General features: G+C 36.2%; 2 protein-coding genes and 1 pseudogene across 2 annotated transcripts; 1 reads left to right on the top strand and 2 right to left on the bottom strand.

Annotated features, from left to right (window-relative positions):
- Positions 1–584: 584 nt before the first annotated feature.
- Positions 585–8,950, top strand: LOC127421378 (leucine-rich repeat-containing protein 14B-like; annotated as a pseudogene).
- A 140-nt stretch (positions 8,951–9,090) lies between these two features.
- LOC127421392 (cytochrome b-c1 complex subunit 7) lies at positions 9,091–14,462 on the bottom strand. Its single transcript, XM_051664419.1, has 4 exons — positions 14,376–14,462; positions 12,927–12,995; positions 12,659–12,825; positions 9,091–9,283 (listed from the first exon to the last, which is right to left on the bottom strand). The coding sequence occupies exons 1-4, from the start codon at positions 14,392–14,394 to the stop codon at positions 9,206–9,208; spliced, it is 333 nt and encodes a 110-aa protein (XP_051520379.1). The 5' UTR covers positions 14,395–14,462; the 3' UTR covers positions 9,091–9,205.
- Positions 14,463–15,571: 1,109 nt separating this feature from the next.
- On the bottom strand, positions 15,572–19,826 carry mterf3 (mitochondrial transcription termination factor 3). Its single transcript, XM_051664407.1, has 8 exons — positions 19,753–19,826; positions 18,126–18,502; positions 17,771–17,923; positions 17,508–17,697; positions 16,886–17,033; positions 16,691–16,762; positions 16,432–16,593; positions 15,572–16,106 (listed from the first exon to the last, which is right to left on the bottom strand). The coding sequence occupies exons 2-8, from the start codon at positions 18,478–18,480 to the stop codon at positions 15,912–15,914; spliced, it is 1,275 nt and encodes a 424-aa protein (XP_051520367.1). The 5' UTR covers positions 18,481–18,502; positions 19,753–19,826; the 3' UTR covers positions 15,572–15,911.
- Positions 19,827–19,993: the final 167 nt, after the last annotated feature.

Genomic DNA, 19,993 nt, shown 5'->3' with positions numbered 1-19,993 from the left:
ATATTTTCAGGTTTTCCATGAATGTAGAAACCCTGTCACTTATACAGTCACTTGACTCTTTTGTGTTAAATGAATGTGAATACGATAGTAACAACGTGTTTTCTCGCTCATAATTTTCTCCCACTCCTTCTCACTTTTAAAAAGAGAGCTTAAAATATTTTTACTTTTGGTCCATTACAAATTATTTTGAAAATAATTACAGCACAATAATTGTTAATAATCAATAATGTAAAATAATTTGCAATGATTAAGCCATATTATTCCTGTAGCTACAGAGTACTTACATTGTGCTTTTTGTTGTCCCCATTGACCCTTAATGAGCACAGGTAAGAGACATCTATTTGGTTTCCAGAATTTAATTGCTATTTAACCTCTGCCTGTTAGCCACTGCTAGTATGAGACAGTTGCTTCTATAAATAACCAACCCCCTCTCAACTACCTCCCACCTCATTCTCTCAGTCAGCAGAGTGCACTGCCTTAAAGTTCTATTCTCACCAAGGGTTTACGCACTTGTATATGTTGTTGCAAAGAAGGCAGAGAAACACCACGTCTCCTAAAGGCTGACAGCTCTAAAGAAAAAGTTTGGTTAATCTCAAGAGATGCCAAACACAGTTATGAAAAGCCTCAAGTTTTTAGCAGCAGAGGGCTTCGTCCAGAATGGCCCAGATGCATGTAAGAGTCTCAGTTGCTTGCCTTACAATCTCTACCCAATTCTTTAAGGCCAGCTATCTGCATGAGGAGCCCACAGTGCTCAATGACTTGGTTCAGAGGTGGCCTCTCACAGAGCTCAACTTGCGCAAGTTACTGGGCAGAACAGCGGACTGTCCAGATGATCTGACCTCCCACACCTGCAGACTCTGTCTGGAGGCCTTTCTAAAAGGTCTGAAGGACTATGTGCTCCAAGCTCCAAGCACTTATGCAAAAATGCTTCATGTAGTGGATATGATTGGCCTTCAAGACACAGAACACCAGGTCTGTCCATGCAGGCGTACGCTTGGTCGTTGGGCTAGGACTGGACTGCTTACTTGCATGTGCTACGAGACTACGGTGTCTATGCAGGCTGGCCAAGCAGCACCATCAGCTTTTGATGTGGAGGTCAATGTCCTTCTTGATGCTTTTGTTACTGGAAGGAACTATGAAGTGGTGACCCAGGCTCTGTTGCTGCGCAGACATTGCCCATTAAAGCTGCACTTTGTAGGCTTACGTGTGGACTCGCTGGCCCTCAAGAATCTCTTTTACTTGCTGAAGCTGGTGGAATCACATGGCCTACAGAAGCTGGAAGTGGTGCACAATGTGCAACTGGAGGCTCCACACATTGAGGTAATGTTCTCACAGCTAAAGTTCCCTCAGCTGTGCTCACTCACGTTTCCAGCACAGGCTTTGAATGTACACAGGTTGAGTCCAGATGATGAGGACCTCTTGGGAGTTCTGGGTGAACTGATGAGCAAACTGACTGAGCTAAGAGAGCTCTATCTGGACTTCTCCACTCTCACTGGACACCCGAGAAAACTGCTGAGGTAGGGATTTTAAAACCACATTTGAGCAATGTGAGTTCAGGTGTAGCGGAGACCAGGGCTAATTGTCACACTTTGTACTGTAGTTAATATTTCTCAGGGTAGGTTTATTTTTCAAAGTCGATTAGCATAGCGGCATCCCTTGAAATCTTGGCTACAAAATAAGCTGTTGTATATTCTCACAGTTACAGCCCAGGACAAAAGATACAGTTTGCTGAACACATGTTGACCTCCTGTGACAATTTGCCCCAGGTATGTTATCACACTGTATGGAATAAGTTGTTAAGATGGAATCTCTTATTAAACCAAAGGTGTAGATTTCAAGTGAACATTTTGGTTCTTCTATCAACCCCCATCACAACAACCAAAAGAAAATCTACACCTCTCGTTACATTTACTGCATTAAACAGCCTAAATAAAATCTTTTTGCAAAAATCTGCCTTAATAATATCATTAACCCTAGCTTTAATGTGTACCAGTGGGGTTTGATTATGTTTGCTCATTTACCCAAGACCTTTAACACAAATATGATAGTTTACATTTATTTTGGAGGGTAGAATCCACATTTCTGATTTTGTAAAAAAAAAAATATTTAAGAGGGGTTTTAACTAGGTGTTCAAACCAACATACAAAACGTCTGCGAGAGAAAACGCAAATGTAAGCAATTGGACTTTTGACTAAAAAAAGTCAATATAGAGATAAAGCCTTTGTGACAGCTAGCCCTGGGCTCCCCTCAGTTCTTGTGTCTCAAAAAAACAAAAACAAAAAAGATCATAGGTTCCATGTAAACTTCCTCAAATATCACAAAAATCATCCACCATAAAATTATGGAGGTCATGTATAAAGTTAAATGTAAGATCGGAGAGGTGTGGCTGCTTATTTGAGAATAGCATTAAGGATTGCAGTTCTAATCAGTTTTGTTTTAAATCAAGAGTGTTGCTGTTGACATTGGATGGCTCCCTATTTGTTTTGTGGGACTGCTAGAATGCAGACAGCTGTATCATTGCAAAGCTGTAAGTAGGCCAGGACATGAGCCTGGCAACATAATACCTTCTACATTTAAATGCAGGTGAATAACAGTCAAAACACTGTGCGTCATGCAGGCACAATATTTCATGCCACAACACTATTTAGTCCAATAGGTAATAATAATTCACATCAGAAGCAGATGTAATATGTTTAATAATAATATTTCTGGGAACTTATATGTCTTTTATTACTATACTGAAGTTAATTAATTGAGAGTGAGTTTATGAATTGAGAGGGATTGTACAGTATGTTACATGCAGGGTTTGGAAAGTTACTCAAAAGTAATCCACTACTTCATAAAATTAATCAGTCTTACTTTGGAATTACTTTCTTAAACACTTTTTACTGAAAAGTTTTTTTTCCACTCAGCAAATAAAAAAAAGTCTGTATTTTCTCCTTGTTTATTGACGTGTGCAAGCCATAGACTCAACACCACATGTTTTGTAGTACTTTTTGTACTATTGTAGGTTAAGCACTGTTGTTTATCTCAATGCACTACATGCTACTTTTATAGTGCATGCTTCACATACTGCATATTGGATATAGTGCAAAATATATGTGCTGCATACTAGATTTCTATAGCTTTCCCAAGTGACACAGTTCACATTAAGCACTTACAATATACACTATGCACTCAGCCATGTTGTGTATGAATTTTCAAATTATTGTTCCAAGTGGAACATTTAACGTTTTTTTTTTTTTTTACTACATGGAAGCATTTGCCATTCAACAACTGATGGAAGTGACAATTAAAACGCATGCAATGTGTTGCCGTTAGCTTTAGCGCATTAGCCAACCTCAGTTCAACACTTGTATCTCAACATACATATTCACACAGCATGGGGTGATGTTAAAGCATTCAACCTACATTTGTAAGGTGCTGTCTTCACTGAAGTTTCCAAGTTGCTACATTCTCCATTATTTTCAACTGTTTTGTCAGACCAGCAAAACAGCCAGGTAACTCCGCCCCTTCCGCTACGCATAGCAAACCATGAGTGCTGAGTGTACAAAGACATTCCACACTCCGTTTTGACAGCTGAAGTGCATCATCCGTGTACTTATGGTTCACTTCTTTTTGTAGTATTTTCAGTGTTACCATACTACTAGCACTACAAAATGATGTAGAATAGTGCAGAAGAATGCGGTTTGGGTCGCACCTTATTTCACACAACAGTATGTAAACTAGATACTGAGTGCATACTACACTTGTACTTAATGCTACATTGGCTGCGGACTAGCTCAATAAATAGTAAAAAAAAAAGAAAATAAATACTTGTTAGTGAGCTACTCAAATGTGTTTCCAGAGGTCTCCGCAGGTGTATTTTACATATGTGTAAAATATTCACAATTATTATTATTATTTATTTTTTATTAGTAATTGTATTATTTGTTAAATGTTAATTGGTATATGTAGTCACTTCCCAGGCACTTTTCTCGAGTGACTATCTGTCTCTTTTACCAGTTCACTCCAAACTCCACTGCAGTGTATAGAGCTAGCAAACTGCAACATCAACGCAGTAGACATGGCCTACTTTGCCAACAGCCTGCACAGTGAGCACTTAGTAAAGCTGGACCTCAGTGGTCACGGGGTAGCTGACCTCTTCCCGAACACATTTCGGAAGCTCCTGCATCGCTGTTCTGCACACCAGCCTGGGTCTGGAAGAGTGTGGTCTGGATGAAGAGAGTCTGAATCTTCTCAGCCAAGCACTGGCACCCTGCCAGGGGCTCCAGGAATTCAAGATCTTAGGCAACCCATTAAGCACAGCTGCCCTGCACCATCTTTTCAGTGTGCTGGCTCAGGGTTTTCCAGCTCTGAGGTATGACTACATGAATGCCAGCTATTCTTAATCAACCTATGGATGGATTACTTTTACAGTTAAAGTCAGAAGTTTACATACACTTAAAGTCATTAAAACTCATTTTTTAACCACTCCACAGATTTAATATTATCAAACTATAGTTTTGGCAAGTCGTTTAGGACATCTACTTTGTGCAAGACATGAGTAATTTTTCCAACAATTGTTTACAGACAGATTGTTTCACTTTTAATTGACTATATCACAATTCCAGTGGGTCAGAAGTTTACATACACTTAGTTAACTGTGCCTTTAAGCAGCTTGAAAAATTCCAGAAAATGATGTCAAGCCTTTAGACAAATAGCCAGTTAGCTTCTGATAGGAGGTGTACTGAATTGGAGGTGTACCTGTCGATGTATTTTAAGGCCTACCTTCAAACTCAGTGCCTCTTTGCTTGACATAATGGGGAAATCAAAAGAAATCAGCCGAGACCTCAGAATTTTTTTTTGTCTGGTTCGTCCTTGGGAGCAATTTCCAAACACCTGAAGCTACCACGTTCATCTGTACAAACAATAGTATGTGAGTATAAACACCATGGGACCACGCAGCCATCATACCACTGAGGAAGGAGACGCATTCTGTCTCCTAGAGATGAACATAATTTGGTGCGAAAAGTGCAAATCAATCCCAGAAGTATCTTGTGAAGATGCTGGAGGAAACAGGTAGACAAGTATCTATATCCACAGTAAAACTAGTCCTATATCGACATAACCTGAAAGGCTACACAGCATGGAAGAAGCCACTGCTCCAAAACTGCCATAAAAAAGCCAGACTACTGTTTGCAAGTGCACATGGGGACAAATATCTTACTTTTTTGGAGAAATGTCCTCTGGAAAGATAAAAAAAAAATTTAAAAAATGGAACTGTTTGGCCATAATGACCATTGTTATGTATAACAATAGTGATCCTAACTGACCAAAGACAGGGAATGTCTTCTATGATTAAATGTCATGAATTGTGAAAAACTGAGTTTAAATGTATTTGGCTAAGGTGTATGTAAATTTCTGACTTAAACTGTAGTTGTCTCTGCATATGATAGGAGACAGGAGAAATGCATCAGAAGATTAAAGTGTAGACCAACATCTGAGATTTTTTGAATGTGTAATTTATTGTATACTGCACTTTATCAACAGATATATTGAGTTGCCCGTCCCTCGTGACTGTTATTCTGACGATGTGACGTACCCACTGGATGACAGGACGCTGCTGAATTACAATAGATAGAAGTTCCAGCTAGCAAGGACTGAACTTGTGGGTATCCTTGAGAGAGCGGGGAAAGGACATGTCGAAGTTTGCACACCATTGCTTGGAGCTTACGATCCTGACATCAATGAGCCAAGTAATGAGCTGGGAGTCTCCATGTTGCATTCTTTCAACAGTGTCATAGGCAACTTCATTGATGCAGTGAATAGCGTTAACCAACGGAGAGAGCAAAGAATGATGGAGTGAGCCCGTTCATGGTGAATAAGAAATAAGAATGTATCCCTGTAATTGATTTAAGGGAGAAATGGATATGTTAACCAATCAGTAGATTCAGTCTATCTTAGCACTTTTGTAAACATACACAAATATATAGGTGTTTCTTTAACTTCGGGCATTTTCATGTCCAAGTGTTTGATTTTTATTAAAGGGTATTTCACAGAATAGTGGCAGAATTGGATTGCTGGAATTTTGAGTGCTGTCATTATCACCACGACCCGTAATCACTATCACAAGCTGTGATGTGCTGGTGATGACTGTGCTTGTGATGACATCTTTGTAATTTTTGCAAAAAAAAAAAAAAAAGAATGGATGACTAGCAAGTCTAGCTGGATATCTACATGTAAAGTACAGTACATTAAATAGAAAAGAATTAAAAAGTCATCAAAATAATATAACAAAAATATAACTTGTTTGGTGTTGACACGTAATAAGTGTACATGCCTATCACTAAGAATAAAGAGTAAAATTTCTTACCTTTCTGGACATCAAAACACCAGTCTTTATTCTTGACAGACATGCGCTCCACTAGGACAGAGAGTAGGACAGAGACTGGCCACTTCTATTATAATGAATGGGAGAAATTGGAATGCCCAACCAAGAAGCTTAGCACCCAACAGATGTAGAAAGGAAGCCCGCCTTACAGTTAAAATAGCCAATCACCTTTTAGATACAGACATCGCCTGTCAATCGTCTCGAAAACGCACATGCGTATTAGCTATAAAAGCTGGGAAAATTGCGTATTTTAGCATAATCTGAGGTAAAGAAGCATAATTTATGATACAAGCATTGTCAGATTGTACTGCTGATTTGAAATATGTTCTTTGATCGTAATCTTGACCAACCGTTTTTGAGATTTCGGTGTTCCCCCATTCAAGTAGATAGGAGCTGCACTAGCATGACAGGAAATAGCCTCCCGAGAGTTTTCCAAAGATGGCCGCCAGTGGACTGACTTGCTATAAAGACTTTTATGATCTCAAGTTACCATGGCTACCAAATAAACGTAATGTTGAAAAAAGTTTATTTCAGAGCATTATGTAGAGTGTGTTGTAATGACGAACACATTAAAGGTGCTATATGTAGTATTTTTTACTGTACTAAATCATAAAACTACCATAAGAGAATTAGGAAACACGCTAAGTTGAAAAACTGACGTCTCCGATAACAATCCTACAGCCAGTATATTCTACTTGAAGTTTCCATTCCGGGCCGGAATTTGTGTTTGTGTTTTGGCCTGTGTGATCCCGCCCACTGCCCACTCACCAATAGTATTTCGACACCGCCGGGTTGCCAGATTTGAACAAGTTTTCAGGCAAACAACACTGCGTGCTGCAGCCATGAAGCCAGCAAACAAACTGGATCAGAGATAACAGATTCCACCCGACCTAAAAACCGCCATGACCAGAGGCTTATTAAAAGAAGTACAAATACTGGAGATGCCTTTGGAAGATGGAGACAGCTTAAAGCCCAGAAATCCTTTAAAACATTCTAACAACCCGCATGAGCTTCGAGTCTGGGGCTGGGGAGACAACTCTCCAATATTTTGAATTTGGACTGCAGTACCCATTTCAAACGTTTGTTGTCAATCTTACATAAAGCACCTTTAAGGGACAGGTATAAATTAAAGTAAATAAAGAACAAAATCCAGATGTATACTTAAAATTTGCTAACAAAATGTTAGCTTAAACACTGTTTAATTAAAATTTTGTAGGAAATCTTTAATTTAAATATGGCATTATATCTGAAACTTAGGGTTGGGGACAACACCAAAACATGCATTTTTATTTATTTATTTACCATAAAACACATAAAATGTATTAAAATAATCATCTTGAGACACAATAATAATAAAAAAAAAAGTCTAGATCCGTCTATCTAAATGGACTATGGACATTTAAAATGTGTTTTTCCTAGAAATACATCCCAGGGACAGAAATATGCCTGTTATCTGATGATCACCCTAAAATGGCCAGATTTCAAATGTTTTCTTTTTGGTATGTGAACGTCACATTAAAACTGACATGGAAACTTTCTACCAGGCCTTAATTTATTTTTTGGTACTTTTCGAAAGCTTTTAATGCACAGTTTTTACTCTTTTAGCTTTCTCTCAGACCCAGAAAGTAAGTTTTGAAGACAATTAAAAGTAAATAGCACCTTTATTTTACTGGGCCTCATTTACAGTTAAGCTGTAATTTTGCCAAATTATGCAAAAAGGGCAAAAATATTATTTAAATTCAGGATACATAAAATATTAGCATTGAAATTAGCCTTAGAAAGACAAAGGAAAAAAAAAACATAAATCTCTGTCACTTCCACTACAGAATTCTATTAAACAACACAGAATTTGAGATGTAATTTTCATGACTTTCAGAAAAGAAAAAACGACAACTCTCCTATGACACGTGTACATACACCGTTATACTTTGTTAGGAGAAAATAAAATAAAAAAAAGTGAGATTTTTTTTTTTTTTTTTAAAGACTAGTTTGTAGATGTCCACAGTGCTAAAAGTTGAAGAGGCACTTACATATGTAAGCATCTTTGGTGAATAGGGTAAAATACAGAAACAATGAAGAAACCAGAAGCTACAAATAATATAAAAGCATGTATAATATATACATTATTTTGAACATGTGGAGGAATTCATTGAAGTATTTGCAATATATTCTGTATAATTCATTAGTGACTTTATTTAAATACGAGAAGAAAAAAAAATAGTAGGTTTATCTACTGTATTGATGAAATATTACCCATTACTCTACAAACAATAAATGCACAATATACACTACCGGTCAAAAGTTTTGAAATATTTACTCATTATAATTTTTTTTATTATTACATTTTAGTTTTATAATGAAATAAATTAATATGGTGGCACAAATATATTTTTGTCTACAAAACTAATTTCAAACATTTAAGCATACGCCTTCAGATCAAAAGATTTTTAAGATCATGAGAAACATTTCAGTCAAGTGTTTCAAAACTTTTGACCGGTAGTGTACATAAAAATGGCAAATGAATTCTTTTAAAATAATGAAATTGTCTTTGCTTTTGAATTCATTGTACATCTCAGTCTATGTGGTTGAAAGATATTCTTTGGGAAAATGACATGACTGGAAAAAATGTTGCCCTGACTTATTAAATTTAAAGTACACAAAATCCAAGCAAGGAACAATTAAAGTTTCAACAAAATTAAAGAAACGAACAACAGGCATTTTGTCAAAGGAAATTTTAATGAGTACTGCTACTCATCACATAATACATTTTCTCTTAAATACAAGACACCAGACATCACACCATATCGGAGCTTCAGCCTCATTGCGTTCACCCTACTTTTTCAGCCACTCTTCTTTCTCCTTCCTTTCACGAACAACCTCAACAAGATAGGGCTCAAGGTAGCGTACGTCCTACAAGAAATGAAATTAAAAGCAGGTGAAAACATCTTATATCAGAAGCAGAGATTTTACATTCAAGGAATAGTTCAATGAAACAATGAAAATTCTGAATATTGTAAAAGTTTAAGAGCCATGGCATAGTGGAAGATTACTAGAGTGAATGACTTAACATTTCACATAAAGCTATCATATGGCTTCAGAACCCTTGGAATTTAACGCTAAAGTCGTTTGAACTACTTTTATGATTTATTATTTTGGTGGGCATGTGTCGTATCTGGACCTCAACACATTCATTTTAAGTGAAAGACATGCCTAGCCATTCTACCAAACATTTTTTTTGGTCCACGGAAGAAAGAAAACCTTTAGGGTTTCTTTGTATTTTAGATTCTTATTTCTGCTTGGTTAAAATCATCAGAAAATGTGTTGTTGAGATGCATGTCATAAAAGTGGAACATTTTTGGAGAATGTTTCGGTTTTGAACAGAAACACAAATTGAATATGTCATGTTAAAAAATAAGAAGCTAAAGACCAAACAGACCTAACTATTCCATCAGTACATCATTGTGCTATAAATTCAACGGCTGCTAGGATCTCTGTGACACCCGCCCCACCAGCGGAGATGTGCACATAAATGCATCAACTTACAGTATAAGACCTTATGAAAACCTGAAATAAATTCATGAAATAATAGCATATAATGAGCATAGTGAAGTATTAGATCCTTAGTAACTGCTGTCAATTCTTTATGCTAGAAAACACATTCATTTTCAATTTTTGGAGACCTTGAGATTTTGCACTACACAGCACAATGTTCCGTGAAGTGCGCATATCGCGATACTTGTTCAAGTTCAGCTGGGTCATTCGCGTCATTGTCTGTGCTGATACACGCAACTTAGTACAAGCTCAGATGTGCATTCGCTTCATTGTCTGTGCAGTTGTCCATGGACCCACTAAGCACTTCAATTTACCAATGTTCAGCTCCTGCAGCTCAGACGGGGCGATCTTCAAAAAACTATGACTGAATCATTTGACAAGGTTTTATTCAACAAGGTTTTTCTTCTAAAATTTTGTTAGTGAATTGGTAATATATTGCAATGTTATTTATAGAATTGTTTAATTATCCTCATGATGCTTATTTCCATATTGTCTTTGTTATAAAAACAACAACAACTTTTTGACAGTAATTTCATTGCCTGAACGTGTATTCAGTGCATCTGGAAACATCACAACCCCAGTGAGGTCCTCTCAAAACCGGACAATGTTTTATTTTTTCTGTCGAAATAATTAATAACATCTGACAACTGAAAAGCTTTTACCCAAGGTAGGACTGAACAATTTAATTGTTCAACTGTTTACTGATAATTAGTTATGTTGATTTTTCGAGATTAGCTATATTAACAGATTTTCGACATTCTGTAATATTTTTTAGCTGTTGATATTTGTATAAGATAGGCTACATGGTGCAATAAGAGAAAGACATTTTAAAACCAATGCAAACTATTTGTATTTTTTATTATGTTTTTTAGGGTGTTTTGTATTTTGTGACATTTTACAAAGGGTTTAATACCTATCCTGTGTTCAATGACACACTTTTTAAAAGTCTGGTCCACAATAAAAAAGTAATTTGTGCGCACCAACTCCCCCACCCTCAAACCACCGTTGAACACTGTTCACATGTAGTGGTTGGCCTTTAACCACCAGAGTGGTAAAAAAAAATTGCCACGGCAACTAGGGCTTGACATTAACTTTTTGGTTCACTGGTCACTGTGGCCAGTGATATTCCTAAGCAATTTCACTAGCCAAAATCCCCCGCGCCACAAAAACTGATGATGGTAACTGGAGACTGTAACTGCAAGCATTTCTTTGGACATTGTATTTGAACAAGTAAGACATTAGTCTAGCAGGACACAGGCCAAATGATTTAACTCATCTCAAAGTCCATTTGTCCATGGAAGTCCAGATTTAAACCCTTTTAACCATTCTTAATTATACTTGCCCTTATGAAAGTTTACAGTTGCTCTTCCATTTCTTAACAGTGGCATTTGTAATAATAAGGCCATTACCACAGGTCAGACCATGGAACAGTGGTTCTCAACCTTTTTTTGGTGAATGCCCCCTTCATTCCCTTTGCATTTTTGTAATTATAAGCAGTAGACCTACTCTAAACACATGTAAAAACAATAAGTACAAAATATAAATATTTATAAGTTGTAACAAAAATGTATTCCCTCACTCCCCTAATATAGTCTATGACAAATTTAATAGAACTGAAGTAGTGATATGATAATATTTACTATCAAACTATTTCTGCCTAAAGTATAGTTAGTGTTACTATAGAAAATTCGAGGGTGGTGATGTAGAATTCTGTGCTGAATTCAAATGGTTTCTGCTTCTCACGCCTTGCTTCTCACTGATTCTTGCAAAACTGTGAGTTTAAGAGCTTTGCGCTCGCGCTACTGTGTCCATTGAGCTGTATCTATCTACAGTGCCATACAGATGCATTAGCCGAGGTTGTGCCTCCGCCTGTGTATTGCACACGTCGCTAGACTTCAAAATCAGATGACCTGCGCTACAAATGTGTACCAACCTGTATAATTGAGAACCAACTGATACACTCCAAGTCTAGATAAACATTTTAATGCAAAGAGGAACTTGATAGATTTGATTATTATGACAGATAAACGCCCCCCATTTGTAACCTAATGCCCCCCTCTCTACTAATTTGCTCTCAGCGCCCCCTGGCATCCTTTGAACGCCCCCTGGTGGGCGGTACCGCCTCAGTGGAGAACTCCTGATGTAGACGGTCTTTCTAAAAAATATAGTATTTGTTATGAAAAACAATAGCCTAAACACATACAGAAAGTCACAGTTTCACAGTAAATAATTCCATTGAGAAATATTAGGCTATTAATAATAAAAATTACGATTTATAGATTTGCCCTAATCTATTTATTTGCATCTATACCGGTTAGTGTTACTACAGTAATAACATTTTAGTTTGGGTGACAATGTATATCTTAAAAACCTTGTAATGGATGTTGATGCATGGCACACTGTTGTCTCTTTGCCTCGTCAGTGCTGTTTAATGTCAGGGCTGTCTAGCAGTTTGAGAGGTTCGACTTCCTCCATACTGAGCTTAATACTAGAACGTTCTATGTAGAACTCAAATGGGTCACATAAGTTTTGTGGTCTCTGCCGGCTGCCGCTATATCGAGTGAAGCCCGACTGAACCACACAAGTTTTGATCTGCGCTGTCCCAGAGGGAAAATGCACATGTCAGATAGGAAAAGCATATTTTCTGCTTATAAAGTGCTGAACGCGAGATGAATTCAATTAAATTTGCTCAGCTGCAGCCAATTTCAAGCCCTGACTGCAACTCTTCCTCACCTCCTCATATTTAGTCCACTGGTCCTTAGGGAGAACCTGTTGCTTCATTGACAGATCCAGAGCTCTCTTGATGCGGAACATCCTGTCATTGTAAACTGGTTCTGGGAGCCGACGAACAGCCTCTTTCACATCCAAGTCCTCGTAGATGGTATCATCCCGCATCAAACCTATAAGGCATCAATTGTTACATGTGTGTTTCAAATTAATTATCAGTCCTTAAAGGTCACAATTTGTAAACGGTGCACTTTGAAGAGGTGACAATGCTTACCAAGTTTGTTGAAACCGCATGCATTATAGTACCATTTCCTGAAGCCCACCAAGAGCCTGCTGGTTGCAGCTGTATTGGGACAGAAAATAAAAATAACACACAAATTAGAGGTATGACACATAAGAGAGAAACCAATCGGTGTAAGCAAAAAAGACAATTCAAGCACAACATCGCAGTTAAAGGAATAGTTCACCCCAAAAATGAAAATTCTCTCATCATTTACTCACCCTCATGCCATCCCAGTTGTGTACGACTTACTTTCTTCTGCAGCACACAAATATTTGTAGAAGAATATCTCAGCTCTGTTGGTCCATACAATGCAAGTGAATGGGTGCCAAATCTTTAAAGCTCAAAAAGCACAAAGGCAGCATAAAAGTAACCCAGTCATCTCTAGTGGTTTAACTCATGTCTTATGAAGTGATCCAATCGGGTTTGCATGAGAACAGACCAAAATATAATTCCTTTTCACTATACATCTTGACATAAGCAGTTTCCTTGATCATGATTTCAAGCTCGATTACACTTCCTATAGCGCCATCTAGAGCACTGCGCATGTGTCAAGCACTAGGAAATGTAACTGAGCTTGACATCATGATTGCCAAGGAGACTGCTGATATCAAGTTTTATAGTAAAAAAGGAGTCATATTTTGGTCTGTTCTGACCCAAAACCAATTGGATCGCTTCTGAAGACAAGGATTAAACCAGTGGAGTCGCATGGATAACTTTTATGTGCTCTATGGAGCTTCAATGTTTTGGACCCTTTTAACTTACATTGTGTGGACCTACAGAGCTGAAATATTCTTCTAAAATCTTTGTTTGTGTTCTGCAGAAGAAAGAAAGTCACACATATCTGGTATATCATAAGGGTGAGTAAATGATGAGAGAGTTTTCATTTTGGGTGAACAAGTCCTTTAAATCAACTGACAGTTATTATCATGTACGTTTGTAAGAGTTAAGGGGTATGGTACTTAAAGCCTTCAAGTGTGGAGTAACCTTCAAGTTATTATGGCAGAAAGAGTTACATAAACGTTTTCACGTTCACTTCAACAAGATGAGATGTGGACTGTCTTAATAACCCACTTTATACACGGCTAACTATCAGAGAGTGAATCAGGGATCATTTATCTATTAATAAATACATCTGTTTAACACTTAGACCAAAAATACAATAAATAAGCATATTTAAATCAGCTTAAAATGGACATCGAATATAATCAATGGCAAAAATGACATTAGACGATTCGAAAGGTTCACGCGCTAGTGCGGACAGGGGACATACAGTAGAGGACATCAGTGATTCACTATCAAAACAAGCCACTGCGTCAACAAACATTGGTTATGAACGCATAGAATGCAGACATTTTTAAAAAGACATTTTAAATGATGTCAGTAAATGCAAATAATCAGCATCTTGATTAAACGATCATATTAATCACGACAACATTTTACCTGGTGCCCTCGACGCCATTTCTGATCGCTAATGCAGTGCAGGATTGTGGGAGATGTGACTGTGACGTTTCATCCGGTGATTGCGCAATTCTTTTCGCTTCATTCCGCACTGTGGCATGGGGTTGAAACTGTTCTCTGATCTGTTCTGGAATTGTCCTTCTGCAGTGAAATTTTGGTGTGACATTCTTGATTTTATTAGGTGTTATGTAACTCCTAATTTTGTATTTATTTATAGAAATGTCATCTTCGGTTTTCACAAATGTGAAAAAAATATCATGAACCTTTTTTCTGTTAGCAAAATACCATATTCACAAATGCAAATTCTCCAAAAGCTTTTCGAAGTTCAAACATGAAATGAAAATGTATTTGGAATCTATTGAACTTTAAAAAAAACTTGAAAGCAATAAGAACTGTGCCTTTGACTCAATTTGGATTAAAATATTTATAAAAGGACCCTGGCCTGTTGGGGCTGGGGAATGGCGTGGGGTTACTGGTTGACACAATGTCAAATATTTAAGATAATCCCATTTATTTATTTATTTTTTAGCATTTATATATATATATATATATATATATATATATATATATATATATATATATATATATATATATACACACACACACACACACAAATGTATTTGTGACCTTTTCTGTTTTTTTCTTATTGACTTTTTCTGTAGGCCTATTGAAAATATCTGGTTACACTTTTCTCCATTTATGACTTGTAACCGTTTTGTTTACCTTTTTTCTTTGTTTTACAATTTAAACGTAAACTTAGTCTGTATAAGTAACAGTATAAAGTAGTGTGGTGTGTAAGTAGTAACACAATATAAGCTCAAAAAATCTTAAGCAAAACATTAAATGCATTAAAACAGTGGGATTGGCTAAGACGTGGGTTTTCAAACTCACAAATATGAGGATCCCCTTGCTAATGACCCCCTTCCTAAAATATAAAAGGCAGCTATATATTTTTTATTTATACTGTGTGTAAAAAATTGTAATCATGATGATATTTGCAAAATTAAATAATTGGCTTCTATTTTGCCATGGTATAAAGCCAAAAAAAAAAAAAAAGAGATAGATAGAAATCCATAGTTTCCTTGAACTTTACAAGGAAGGAGAAATAAACATAATTTAGATCTTCATCCCCCCCCCCCCCGACTATGGTTGTCAACAGAATATAATAATCTAAATTAAATCTAGTTTGAAAACCCCTGGGCTAAGATGTTCGTATTGGTATGACCTTTCAAAGTGAGTAATGTTTTTTGTTGTTTCAGTCATTTAACCTTGGTTTCTAATCATCATAAATGGAATGCACTTAATGGATATAAGAGACTCAACAAATGGTGTTTTTGCAAATAAATAAAAAATAAATTGTACTTACTATGCTTGAATACATAAACACAAGATGAAATTAAAACAAAGATGAAATTAACACAAATTAATAAAATAAACAAGGGCAATTACATTTTTAAATGTGTATTTATGAAATATTTGCAATAATCAGTATCAACTGATTATGAAAATTCTGTACATTTACAAAGTTTTCTGAAATCTTTCAAAATCGTCAAGAGTGGCTAATGCTACTTCAGAGCAGAAAATCTCATCAGGCAGGAAGACCAATCGATCCAAAGAGATGTAGTTGGGTTGCGATGGTTGGTACTGGGCCCTTCCTAAGTACTCAAGGAACAAGTGTCGCTCCTTGATGCGAAGAAATTTTGCATTAAGGACCTTTTGGGAGAATAAAATCAAGTCAGTAAAAGTAATTAGGAAGTTAAATAAAAAACAAACACACAAGGTAAACAGTGTATGGAAAACAGCACGAAGACAAGCTTTAGAATTTAATATAGCAGTCTACGATAGTTCTTCTTTGAAAATGCTAAATATGCTAAACACCAAGCTAAAGTTGCATGTTTTAATGTCATTACATAATCCTAGCTCCACGTAATAATAGTAATCACAACTCTATCAAACTGAAACTCTAAATTTGGGTTATACAGTATACTTGTTACTAAGCAGTTTTGGTTGAAACCAGTGTGAAAGAAATAATTTGTACCTGTGGAAACTTTGCAATAAGAGAGTGTGGAACGCCCATGGTGTTGTGAACCAAGTCAAATATTTGGGTGAGTTTTCTTTTATTAGCAATTAGAACTTTAGGAACTGTGGTGACAATCTGCTGTATTTCATTTCCACGAAAGCCAAACTCCAGTTCACAAACCTTGGAAAGAAAACGGAGTGATTGTGTCACAGTCAAACACCACAATATCACAATTAAAGAAATTAAGAATGCCAAACAGACAAAGTGTGCATCAGACCTTTAGATTCTCCTTAATTGGCTCTAAACTGCCACACAGTAGTTTTGGTAGACGAGTTACAACATTTCGAGTCTGGAAGCATAAATTGAAGAAAAAAATAAATACATAAAATCAATGGTATGTGTGGCTCTTCTGCAAATGCCGACGGGTGGTGTGCATATTTAAATTTATTGAATATATGTAATGCAACTTCACCTTCTCAGCACTGAGACCCAACTGCTGCTGGAAAAAACAAAGCCGATTGTCCAGCCTCTCGACACTAAAGTTGAGCAGGTATGGAGCTTTGCTCACCATGACAGCTACAGACTGCATACTGAACTTCTTTGACTTCAGATAGGACACCCTTTCAATTTAAAGCAATAGGCCAAAGAGACAGAGCAAGCTTAAGAATGCAGTGCCATAAGTCAAACTATTATCAATATAAAATTATAAAAATTAGGCCGTCTGAATGATGCAGGTACTCCAATTCTAGAAAGTTCAAAACACTTTACAATAAGGTTCTATATGTTGACATTATTTAAAGGATTAGGTAGCATGAACTACCAATAAACAATAATTATTCTTACAGCATTTATTAGTCTTGGTTAAAGTTAATTTATATTGTACTGTACATTGTTAGTTCAATATTAACTATTGCAATAACTAATCTTAAGGTTCAAGGTTTTAAACAAAAAAAATCAAATGCTATAAGAAGAGAGGGAGAATCTATTTGATGTCAAATTTACTCAAGCAGATCATTATAATATGCTAAATGTCACACAACAGGTTTACATATGATTTTGTGTGAAGCAAACATGCAGTTAATTTCCCCTCTGACCTGGCTTCAAGGTTTTCCAGGTGTTCTGTAAGGATGAAGGGGTTCTTGGTGAGCAGTGAGCCCAGTTTAGACTCCTCAACTCCCAGATCTTTGAGGAAGAGTAGCCTGGGTGCAACATCATCATGGAAGTCTAGCCTTACCAGCATGGAGCCCACATTGGGTCTCTGCTCTAGTTTCCAGAGGTCCACACCTGCAAATTGACCAGAAAGTTAGACAAATCTCAAAGAATCCAACATAACTAACTCAACAGGTATGAGGCATACCAAGCTGAACCAGTCTGCTGAGAGTTTCTGATTTATCCACATACGGTCTTAGTGTAAAAGAGACTGGAGGAAGGGCTGAAGGAACTTGGATTTGTACTGCTTCTTCCTCACTCATTTCCTGTAATGGAGAAGGCCGCACAACTGCATCCAAACCTGTAGAAAATAAATGTGTGTATATTTTAGCATAACAGTGTTTATATACAGTATATTTGTACTGTATATAGTTTATTTTATTAGAATGAGTGTTTATTTACAAAAAAACAAAGCAGATCAGTCAAAATAATATCAAATTCAAAAATTAGTTGCATTTCTTTAAACATCTTAAAATGTTTAAATACCTAAGAGAGTTACATACCAATATTTTGACTATCAGAGAGAGATATTTGGCTTGATATTTGTTGCAAGTCAGAATTTTCCAATAGAATAGGATGACTTGCATCGTCTTTCTGTGTAAGATTGCTGTTATTATTTGGAATATTTGGTGATGCAGCATGCTGGTCCATGAAGTAGCGTATTCCGCATGGTCTCCATGTCTCTCTACTGTATCTCCGTGGGAGAGTGTGGACTGGGACCTGTTTGTGGCTGTGTTGAAGCAGTGCTGTCATTATGGTGTGATGTGAGGGTTGACGCAGAATGTGTGTCGAATGCTGGAGAGCTGAAGATAATGGTTTTGTGCAAAACAGATTCACACATCGTTGACGAAGATGCATGATGACTCGAAACAGGGGTTTCCTGTGTGTAATAAAAATAGTGTGTTATGTTATTGTTATAAAAATTATTATTATATAATTACTATTACTACATAACATCTGATAACATATTATTGAGCAAATACACTGCCAGTTATAAGTTTGGAAACATTTGACTGAATTTATGTTTCTCAGGACCTTAAAAAACATTTGTACTAAAGTCTTATGCCAGTTAAATTTAGTTTTATTGACAAATAATGATTGTGCCAACATATTAATTTCTTTTATATATATATATATATATATATATATATATATATATATACACACACACACACAGTACTGTGCAAAAGTCTTAGGCACATAAGATGTTTCACAAAAACATTTGTCTTAAGATGGTCATTTATATTTTCAGCTTTTGTGTGTCAATAGGAAATATACATTTTATACTCCCAAACATTACTTTTGCAAATAGAATAGAATAGAATAACAGGGAGCCCTGCAACAGATGGCATGGTCCCCACAGAGCCCCCCACTGAATATTGAGTCAGTCTGGGATTACAAGAAGAGACAGAAGCAATTGAGACAGCCGAAATAGATAGAAGAACTGTGGCAAATTCTCCAAGAAGCTTGGAACATCCTATTTGCCAACAACCAAGAAAAACTGTGTCCAGGTGTACCTAGGAGAACTGGTGCTGTTTTGAAGGCAAAGGTGGTCACACCAAATATTGATTTCGCTTTTTTATGTTTACTGGACTTTGTATGATGAAATTGATAAATGAAAACTATTTATGTCATTATTTTTTTTCAAGAAATCCTCATTTTGAAAGTTTTTCACAAGTGCCTACAACTTTTACTATATATATATATATATATATATATATATATATATATATATATATAACAGTACTGTGTGTATATATATATATATATATATATATATATATATATATATGAGTGTATTCAAACTTTATATAAAAATTAATTGCTAAAAATTATGACAAAACAACACTGGCACTTTAACAAGCTTGTAGATTATGTGTTGCTCTTTACAAAAACGATTATGAAAAATATGTTGTGGTTTTATGGCTGATAGATAAATATGTATATATATATATATGTATATATATATATATATATATATATATATATATATATATACACATGGCTTATATACACGTTCTACACACAGTATTTCAGTGTGTATGATTGACAACATTATGAGACAGTGAGAGCAGAGACAACATTTTCAGGTTACGATATTGTGTATGTCATATAATTTTAAAAAGTTACCTGATTTCTGTAGCAGCGCATAAGTCCGGACAACGCGTTCATGTGTTTCCAGTTTTATTCTTCGCTGGTGAGTCGCAAAAGCAAATAAAGTCGCAGCGCCCCCTAGTGTATTGGTTTTAATACGGTCAATCTATTCACGCCACAGGATTCTTTAATTACCTTTTATTACAAAAATTACACAATACGGTTTTATCAATAATCAGGGATACAAGCAAATGACAACAGATTATGTGTAACAAAT

This window comes from Myxocyprinus asiaticus, chromosome 30 (genome assembly GCF_019703515.2).
Source record: "Myxocyprinus asiaticus isolate MX2 ecotype Aquarium Trade chromosome 30, UBuf_Myxa_2, whole genome shotgun sequence".
Lineage (NCBI taxonomy): Eukaryota > Metazoa > Chordata > Actinopteri > Cypriniformes > Catostomidae > Myxocyprinus > Myxocyprinus asiaticus.
The sequence above is the reverse complement of the archived record's forward strand: the minus strand, read 5'-3'. Positions and strand labels throughout refer to the sequence as shown.

Bases quoted from the DNA above. Each gene is read 5' to 3' on its own strand.
- mterf3 (XM_051664407.1), bottom strand. From the start codon at position 18,480: ATGCATCTTCGTCAACGATGTGTGAATCTGTTTTGCACAAAACCATTA. The intron at 16,763-16,885 runs GTGAAGTTGCAT...TTATGCTTCCAG, and splicing joins TGGGTCTCAGTGCTGAGAAG to ACTCGAAATGTTGTAACTCG. The intron at 16,107-16,431 runs GTACAAATTATT...TTCTCCCAAAAG, and splicing joins TTATTGCAAAGTTTCCACAG to GTCCTTAATGCAAAATTTCT.
- LOC127421392 (XM_051664419.1), bottom strand. The intron at 12,826-12,926 runs GTAAGCATTGTC...GATGCCTTATAG, and splicing joins ATGCGGTTTCAACAAACTTG to GTTTGATGCGGGATGATACC. The intron at 9,284-12,658 runs GTGAGGAAGAGT...CATTTCTTGTAG, and splicing joins AGTGGACTAAATATGAGGAG to GACGTACGCTACCTTGAGCC.